Here is a 9,851-nt window from a genome sequence, read left to right as displayed (position 1 = left end):
CCTCTTCACTTTCTGCCATAAGGGTGGTGTCATCTGCATATCTGAGGTTATTGATATTTCTCCCAGCAATCTTGATTCCAGCTTGTGCTTCTTCCAGCCCAGCATTTCTCATGATGTACTCTGCATATAAGTTAAATAAGCAGGGTGACAATATACAGCCTTGACGTACTCCTTTTCCTATTTGGAACCAGGCTGTTGTTCCATGTCCAGTTCTAACTGCTGCTTCCTGACCTGCATATAGGTTTCTCAAGAGGCAGGTCAGGTGGTCTGGTATTCCCGTCTCTTTCAGAATTTTCCACAGTTTATTGTGTTCCACACAGTCAAAGGCTTTGGCATAGTCAATAAAGCAGAAATGGATGTTTTTCTGGAACTCTCTTGCTTTTTCGATGACCCAGCAGATGCTGGCAATTTGATCTCTGGTTCCTCTGCCTTTTCTAAAACCAGCTTGAACATCTGGAAGTTCATGGTTCACGTATTGCTGAAGCCTGGCTTGGAGAATTTTGAGCATTTCTTTACTAGCTTGTGAGATGAGTGCAATTGTGCAGTAGTTTGAGCATTCTTTGGCATTGCCTTTCTTTGGGATTGGATAGATAAACTCCATTTGGGCTTCCCTTGTGGCTCAGTTGGTAAAGAATCTGCCACAATGCAGAAGACCTGGGTTCAGTCCCTGGGTTGGGAAGATCCCCTGGAGAAGGGAAAGGCTACCCACTCCACTATTCTGGCCTGGAGAATTCCATGGACTGTATAGCTCATGGGGTCACAGAGCCAGACACAACTGAGTGACTTTCACTTCACTTCACTTCAAACTCTATGTGATGTTGCACTTAGACCAGCAATTCAGGCAAGTAAAGGCAATCAGGTTATGAAGCTCTTTGTATAACAACAACGGAACTTTTTTCCAAGAAAACTGGTTAGTGTTTTAGAAGTGCCTCCTACATGCAACCCCTGGAAGAGGACACGGCAACCCACTCCAGTATTCTTGCCTGGAGAGCCCCATGGACAGAGGAGCCTAGAGTCCACTGGGTCACAAAAAGTAGGACAAAACTGAAGCGACTTAGCATGCATGCACCTACATGCACATCCAAACACACACACACAAACCCCAAAAACAAGAGTCTTGGTTGTGGTTCCCAAGAAGGAAAGTATTTCTGGTGGTGCAGGAGTATTCTGCCGCAGAATGGGCAGCCTTGTGAGGCACTGAGCCTCCCGTCACTTAAAATGTGTCAGCAGGGGCTAGAGGCCCCCAGCCCAAGGGTGGTGCCAGAGAAAGTCCTGAGTCCTCCTTGGCTTGTTTGCTCAGAAATCAATCTAACCCCAGGATTCCACCTACATTACTGTACAAATGTAGGTCCTCAGATCAGATCAGATCAGTCGCTCAGTCGTGTCCGACTCTTTGCGACCCCATGAATCGCAGCACACCAGGCCTCCCTGACCATCACCAACTCCTGGAGTTCACTCAGACTCACATCCATCGAGTCAGTGATGCCATCCAGCCATCTCATCCTCTGTCGTCCCCTTCTCCTCCTGCCCCCATCCCTCCCAGCATCAGGGTCTTTTCCAATGAGTCAACTCTTCGCATGAGGTGGCCAAAGTACTGGAGTTTCAGCTTTAGCATCATTCCTTCCAAAGAAATCCCAGGGCTGATCTCCTTCAGAATGGACTGGTTGGATCTCCAATTAAATTGAATTCTGAGTTAGTATGTAGGTTTCTCTTCGATCTCTGAATTGAAACACCATCCAGGCAGCCGATGTCCATGGGAGAAAGGAAAAGGACCCTCAGGTGGGAGGACAGCTTTTAAGGGCGAGAAGAGATACATTATGGTGGCGGTCCTTGAGAAGTCCATGGTGTAGGGGAGGGGGTCCTTGAGAAGACGGAGCATCCCTGAAAGAGTAAATGGGAAACAGTGTCCAGTGGATTCTAGTCAGGGGAAGAGGTTAGCAGCAGAAGACTCTAGCAGGAGGAAGGATAAGAGAAAGCCAGGGACCTCCCTGGTGGTCCAGTGGCTGAGACTCTGAGCTCCCAATGCAGGGGGCCCTGGGCTCAGTCCCTGGTCAGGGAACTAGATCCCACATGCTGCAACTAAAGATCCTGCATGCCACAACTAAGATCCGATGCAGCCAAATAAATAAATGTTTTTTAAAAAGAGAAAGAGAGAAAACCAGTGCCTTGAATCCCCAGGGCCTAGTGGGGTCCCCGGAGGGCTCCCCTCCCACTGGGAGCTCATCCCAGCCCCTGGATTTCCTGCCTTCAGTCTTGCTCCCTGCTCTGGTGGGTTATGTGCAGTGTGTTATGTTCGGGTGGGGGTCCTTCTTCCTCCCAGCTCTGGAGGCCTGGATACGGGTTCAGGGCCCAGGGGTGTTTGAAGGATGCCTCTTCCTGCCCTTGCCTCCAGGTCCTATCACCCTCCTTCCCAGAGCTCATCACAAGAATTGAGATGTGGGGTGACTGCCTCATCCCTCAGGGAAGGAAAGAGCCTCCCCAATGAGCTGAGGGCCATCTGAGGGGCACAGGGAGAAATGGGGGTGTGGTGGGCTTCCAGAGACTCTGCCCAGGCCAGGCTTGGTAAAGACACCATATCTGTGGGGTGTATGCCCCACAGATATGGTGTCACAACGGGATTTGGACGTGTGGTTGGCACTTTTGAGCTCTCTTCTTTTTGGACCTTGAAGGACTAAGAAGGGGCGCCTCTTTCCTCCCAGGCCCCTTTCCCTTCACCCACCCCAGAGAGGGTAGGATGGAGTGGGGTGGGTTCCATAACCTAGAGGTGGGTGCTAGGTATAAAAGATGTCATTTTAATGTTTTACTTGATATTGGTATTAAAGTTATTTTTTAAGTCTGTATCTTTTTTTTGATACATAAATATTTATGGCTGAAGTAATATGCCTATGATTTGCCTTAAAACCATATAGGGAGAGATGGGACAAAATTGACCATGAATTGCTTCTTGTTGAAGCAGGTGATGGGATACAGGGCGGCTCTCATACTATTCCGTCTACTTTTGTATATGTTTGAAATGTTTGGAGTAAAAGCTTCAAATACTAGGACAAAACTCACTCCCAGTCGCCCCATCTAGAAGCCGTTCCCGATTGCTCTCACATAGCCTGCTATCTGCTTCTGCTCTGTAGGTGTCTTGGGTCTCTGTTCACGGCCAGCCTGTGGGTGGGGTGTCCCCTCGAAGTGGTCACCACTGGAGCATCCCCGCTGTGGGGGTGCTCAGCCTCAGAGAGGGAGGAGCTGCCCCCACCCGCCATGCCCACGTGCTGCAGTGTGGCGGGCAGCGCACCAGGCGTGTTCACAGATACAAATTATTTCTCGTCATACAGTCCTGGGAAGTGAACTTTATTCTTACCCTGGATTTACAGATGAGAAAACATAGATTAAGAGAAAAAGGTTAAGAGAACTTTCCCTCTTGATCCATTTCCCCCACTGTTCACCTCCCAAGTGCAAAGTCATCTAAGATGTAATAGAACCGCAAGAGTTCTGGTGTGCCTGCCTCAAGTTTTCAGGAAATGGTGTTCACATCCGCCAGTCTGCCCAAAGCTCAGCCATCCTCCTTCAAAAAAATATATGTATTATATATATAAACATTATGTTATTTGGCTGTGCTGGGTCTTAGTTGCGGCACACGGGATCTTCCGTCTTCCTTACGACATGCAGGATCTTTAGTTGAGGCATGCCGGATCTAATTCCCTGACCAGGGATCCAACCCGGGGCACCCTGCATCAAGACCATGGAGTCTTAGCTACTGGGGCATCAGGGGAGTTCCATCGGTCATCCTTCTCTCCAACCCATCAGCCAGTCCTTCAGGGTCAAATTCATGCTCAGTCACTCTTCCACTGCTACCACCAAGGTCAGTCCCTCTCCCTTCCAGCCTGAGCTCAGCTCAGCCTCACCAGCCTCCTGCTCCCACCCTTATCCTCACCCATCCCTTCTCAGAGCAGCAAAGATGACCTTGGAGCATTCATCCAATGGCGTCTCTCTCCTCTTTCCTGTGACCTCCAACTGCATACAACAAGGAACTCTCAACACCCTAGGATGGCCAACAGCAACCTACACACACAGCGGGGCCTTCCAGTGGCCTCTCCCCTGCATCTTATTGGCTGCTCTCTTCCCTCCCGCCTCCACCCCGGCTTCCTCTGCACCATCTGTCCCTCTGCCATTGTACTTTCCTCAGCTCCTTCTCATCCTGCAGGTTCGCTTTCCATACTGTGCTTTTGGATGACCAGCCATTTTAGCCTCTGTTTAATTTTCTTGCAATTCTTTTGCAGTTGTCTTATCAGCCCTGGGATTTCTTTGGAAGGAATGATGCTAAAGCTGAAACTCCAGTACTTTGGCCACCTCCTGCGAAGAGTTGACTCATTGGAAAAGACTCTGATGCTGGGAGGGATTGGGGGCAGGAGGAGAAGGGGACAACAGAGGATGAGATGGCTGGATGGCATCACTGATTCGATGGACGTGAGTCTGAGTGAACTCCGGGAGTTGGTGATGGACAGGGAGGCCTGGCGTGCTGCGATTCACGGGGTTGCGAAGAGTTGGACATGACTGAGCGACTGATCTGATCTGATCTGATCTGATCTATGCATCCATTGATTTTTTTCTTTTTTTTCTTTTTGGTCTGTGTCACTCCACTAAAATGAAAGAAACATGAGGGCAAGAAACATGACCATCTCCTCAGCACAACTGGTCTAGTGTTGGCCTTGCACATAAAACACGTTAAAAAATTCTACATTTGATCAACAAAGGAATTCTCCATAATTCCTAAAAGGCCAAGGCCTTTAGGAACTCAGTAAAGATGCTGAAGACCATTTAGTTACCATCTTGGTCCATCCCTGAACCCTTCCAGACTTTTCAAAAGGTCTCAGCACCAGGAATTCTTTGAGCCTGCTTTAGTCTGCCTGCCTCTGGCCACCTTGGCCTTTTCTCCTGCTTCTGCTCTCCCCAAGCATACCTTTAACAACATGCCTGGAATAAAGCTTCATTTCTAAAACACCTACTATGTGCCAGGTATAGCTAGTCCTCCCAACCAACTCCAGAAGATAGATTTAAAAAAAGTAATGAAAAGACATGGCCAGAAAGAGGCTAAATCATTTGCCCAAGACCACACTAGTGAGTGGGAAGTAAGTAAGTAAGTGTTAGTTGCTCAGTCATGCCTGACTCTTTGAGACCCCACGGACTGAAGCCCACCAGGCTCTTCTGTCCATGAGATTTTCCAGGCAAGGATACTGGAATAGGTTGCCGTTTCCTTCTCCAGGGGATCTTCCCAATGCAGGGATCAAACCCAGGTCTCCTGCACTGCAGGCGGATTCTTTACTGACTGAGCTACAAGGATAAGAGTGGGAAATACAGGACAATCTGATTTACTTTAACTGTCCCAAATTAGTGGGTGGGGCTGTGAGAAGGTTTTTGTTTTTTAATATTTATTTTTTATTTGGCTGCACAGGGTCTTAGTTGTGGCATGTGGGATCTAGTTCCCTGACCAAGGATCGAACTCAGACCCCCTGCGTAGAGCATGGAGTCAGCCACTGGACCACCAGGCAACGTCCCTGTGAGAAGATTTTAAGGCCTCCTTCCTTGTAGCATGCTTACCCCTCCCTTGATGCCCCGTCTTGCCCTTCAGCCCTGGGGGTTCCACCAGAAGCAGGAGATAAGAAATCAGGACCCCCAAAGTTAGAAATCCAGGGAGGGTGAAGTCAGGGTGATAGTGTCGGGGGATGTGGGGTTTGGTCTTAGGCAGAACAGAGCTCGGGCTTCAGGTGGGCATGTGAAAGGAGGGGATGGTAAAAGGGAAAGACGGCCTGGGTGGGGGGTGATGGGGACATCTAAGCACCCCAGTTCTGAACGCCTGTGTCTCCTTGCCTCGCCTGCCACACAGCTCCGCTTAGGAGGCTGCAGGTTTGCCATTCCCACTCGGGCAGGCAGGGCGGGGCAGGAAGGGGACCGCTCCTCACTCCTTGACCTACCTGCCTGTAGTCCCCACAGCCCACCTGATAGGCAAAGCATTCGCAGGAGCTGAGTCGAGAAGAGGGGGGCAGGTGGGAGGGAAGTGGCTCTGCTCATCTTTGGGAGAGAAGAGTGCAGCCAGGAAGGAGGGGGGCAGGACAGTGCAGCCAAGTAGGGGTGAGAAGCCAGGGCTGGTGGAGAAGGAGGGGCTCTGGTGGGGTGGGGAGAGCAGGACCCAAGGTGGACCACTGTCAGAACAGCCTCCCCCACCCAGTTCAGCCCAGCCTGGGAAGGGAAGTGGGGAGGGGTCCTGTCACCAGGAGACCCTTTGTACTGCTAGCTTTTTGCAGCAGAAATAGCCCCTTTCTAACCGGCAGCCTCCTACTCACGGGGCTGATAGGAATTCCCTCCCACCCCCAGGCCCCCAGGCCTGGAGGGTTAGGGACAGGAGGACGTGTAGGCCAACCCCACACACCCCACCCTGAGTGTCGGCAGACTCTTGCCTCAACTTCAGACCCTGGTCCCATCCCAGCCTGGGAGAGGAGTGCCAGGGATCAAAAGAGTGAGATCAGGTGGTCTCTGGCATTCTTGAGAGCTTTCCCTGCTGCTAGGCCACTCCCCTAGCCCAGGGGTGGGTGGGTTTACCATCCCATCCCAACCCCCTCTCCTTCCTGTTCGGACACCTTCTTCCCACATGCATGAGGGGGAAGACTATAGACACTCAAAAACTCAGTTCAAATCCTGACCTTGCTTCTAAGTAGCTGTGTGGCCTTGGGCAAGTCGCTTAACCTCTCAGAGCCTGTTTCCCTGTCTCTAAAATGTCATCTCTAAAAATCATGAACATAGGAGCTACTGACCTTATGATGTCTTAGGGAAGACGGAGCGACAGGACATCTGGTAAGCCAAAAGCATCTCACAGCATTGTCTACCGGTCTCTTTCCCAGGGAGGGGAAGCCCTGGCGAACTTCCTGGAGGAGGTGGCTGGGGAGTGTTGAGGGGCCGACAGGGGTCGCTGTGAGTGCGCAGGCCCATCGGGACCTCCCTGGGGCTTTGGGGACGGGAGTGTCGGGGGTGGAAAGGGCAGTGGAGCTTCTCTGAGCTGACACGAACCCTCCCCAAACAGGCACCACCCGCCCAGTCTCTTGTTGCTCTCAGCCCAAGGCGAGACTCGGGCCGCACCTCCCGGCTCTCTCCGCCGCCCCCCTACCCAGGGCCCCCCTGACCCACACCCTAGGGCGGGCTGGTCTCCCCTTGGGGGGCCGGGGCCAAGAATGGGCGCGTGAACTGGGGCAAATTAACACGTAGGAAAACACCCCGGCACCTGGAGAAACAGGAGCTGGGGCCGGGGGAGGGCGGCCAGAGCCTTGGAAGTCAGAACCCGAACGGAGCGATAATTCACCCGAGTGTCCGCAGCCTCCCGCCCGCTCCCCGCCCCCGCCGCTCGGCCTCCGGTTTCAAAGGCGGACAAACAGCACACTGTGCTGGTCCCGGCTCCCTCGCTAAATCTTCCTGTCTTCAGCTTCTGGTAACCTGAGCCGGCAGAGCTGACCCTCCCTCGGAGGCCTAATGGGTACCGGGAGAGGGGAGAAGGCGGTGGGAGGAAGACGGAGGGGAGGGGATGGAGAATGCCGACCCGCGCCGCTGGGACCTCAGCCCTCACCCGCTCCTTCTCAGGGGCGCCCGGCCAGCCGCCCCCATCCCTGAACTTTGGGGGTGGTGGGGCGGGGGGTACAGTGGGCGAATGTTGCTTTAGAGCAAGCCTTTGCTTTCACATACACTGCCGCTTTGGCCTGTGTTTGCGCTTCTAGATGCTTCTGCGCGTGGACAGAGTGTGAGTCTGTGTGTGAGAAGGGAGGGGGGTGGCTGTTGTGAACTCACACCTCAGCATGTGGAAAAGTCATTTTTGTGCTTAAGTCGGGCACCCTCGTCGTGGGAAGACCGAGGAGCCCCGCTCCTTCCCCCTCCCTTCTCCCCTTCCTCCTCCCCTCTCCTCCCCTTCCTCCTCCCCCCCTCCTCCCCTTTCTCTGCTCCCTCCTCCTTCCCCTCCCCCTCCCCTCACCCCTCGGGAGAGTGAAGTAACCCCAGAAGGGCCTCCCACAGCCACTCCTGACCAGAGGCAGGGCTGAAGAGGTTGCCGTCTGCCCAGAGTCCTTCTCCAAGGCTCTTTAACAAGTGAGCCTGCCTGCCTGGGAACTTGGCCCTTAGGAAGTAATCTGGGCCAGAACATCCTGACTCCCTGTCCTCTCTTTGGGGGCAGGGTTGGGAGGGGGAACGTGTTCACCTCGAGAGGTGTGCGCCCCCCCCCACCCCCGCTTTGGGATTTCCAGTGGGAGGTCCTACTTCAGGGCCGAGGGTGGAGTGGGTCCTCAAAGCACAGGGGAGCTGGAGACTTCTGGGAAGGGCTGAGGACCATTTAATTAAGAAGGCGCTGACTGGATGGCGGAAGGGTCAAGATTTGATTGGTGAGGGCAGGGGTAAGAGCAGACGTGAAGGGCAGGGCTAGAGCTGAATTGGGGGTCAGAGAGTAGGAGTGAGAAATGAGGGTCAAGAAATACTTAGGGGGAGGGGTTCATGTAGTGGCAGGCCGAACTGGAGGGGTGGACACAGAGTTGGAGCTCGGGTTCAGAGTAGGGAACTGTGGTGGGACAAGGAGCGGTGGTAAGTGCAGAGTTCATTCATGCTGTCTTTAACACGCAGTCTTTTAAAATTTTATTTGGCTGTGTCGGAACCTGCAAACTCTTAGTTGCAGCATATGGGATCTAGTTTCCCTGACCAGGGATGGAACCCTGGGCCTCCTGCGTTGGGAGCCCAGAGTCTGAGCCACTGGACCACCAGGGAGGTCCCCAACCAGCAAATATTAATTGTCTCCTGTGTGCCAAGTACTGTTTTACTTACTGGAAATAGATAGCAGAACACAAAACTCTGCCCCCCTCCAAGGTTCCATGCCAGTGGTGGACAGACAATAAAATTAGAAACTGGATAAATGATATTTTAGATGGTGGTAAAGGCTGCAGAGACAAAGCTGGAAAGGGGGAGACGGAGTGATGGGGCACGTCTTGCAATGTGTGATATGGCCTCACTGAGAAGGTGACACATGTGTCAAAACCTCCAGGAGGTGGGGAAGGCCGCCAAGCAGATACCTTGATGAAGAGCTCTGTAAGCAGAGGAACAGCAAATGCAGTTTCTGCTGTGTGTGTGTGTGTGTGTGTGTGTGTGTGTGTGTGTACGCCTGCGCAGCTTGTTCAGTTCAAGGAACAGCAGAGATGCTAGAAGGGTGGGGAGGGTGGGGGCGAGCAGGAGGGAGGAGGCCAGAATGGTCAGAGGCTAGGGTCAGGGGTAGGATCAGAGTCAGGGGTCTGTATCAGCTCTATCTTCTCCCTCTTGAGTCATGGGGAGGCAGACGGCCTGTAGGCAGGGGCCAGCAAGGAGGAAATGGGTGAAGCTGGGAGACTGGTGGGGGACCGTGAAGCCAGCCCACCCCTGGGAACTGCAGGTCAGGAGAGCCTCTGCTTGGAATGGGGCATCTGACTTCGGGGACCTCCTGGTCTTATCCAGGATCTCCCCTCCAAAGCGTGAGACACCACTTCACTTGGAGCTTCAAGAACTTTGTCGCCCACCCCCCATTTGTTTGCTAATAAAAAGATGAAGGGGGGCCTGTCTGCCTTCTCCGGATCACTAGCCTTCTCCTTCCCTTCTCCCCTGCCTGCCTCCTCTCCCTCTCCTTTCTCTCCCCGAAGGAGAGCTGATGCAGTTAATTGGAGCGTCTTGGAAGTGCACATTAACACACAGAGCGCCAAGGAGACGTCTTGGCAGCGAAATATCATTATCACTTCTTGAGCTCCAGCCAAAATCCCCTCGCGGTCAAAACACAATTCTTTAAACTAAACAATTAAAGATTTGTGCAAGTGTGG

The 9,851-nt window shown here is 52.8% G+C and overlaps 1 protein-coding gene across 1 annotated transcript in view; it reads left to right on the top strand.

The window, feature by feature from the left end:
• LOC105005303 (vegetative cell wall protein gp1-like) overlaps positions 1–7,162 on the top strand; it is a 13,551-nt gene extending 6,389 nt beyond the window's left edge. Inside the window, exon 4 of the mRNA XM_010863253.1 lies at positions 7,064–7,162. Within this exon, the coding sequence (XP_010861555.1) occupies positions 7,064–7,162 (99 nt within the window). The remainder of the gene's footprint in view (positions 1–7,063) is intronic.
• The last annotated feature ends 2,689 nt before the right edge of the window (positions 7,163–9,851 follow it).

This window comes from Bison bison, unplaced genomic scaffold (genome assembly GCF_000754665.1).
Source record: "Bison bison bison isolate TAMUID 2011002044 unplaced genomic scaffold, Bison_UMD1.0 scf7180017864487, whole genome shotgun sequence".
Classification (NCBI taxonomy): Eukaryota; Metazoa; Chordata; class Mammalia; order Artiodactyla; family Bovidae; genus Bison; species Bison bison.
Note: the sequence above shows the minus strand (reverse complement) of the source record. Positions and strands in the feature narration are given on the sequence as shown.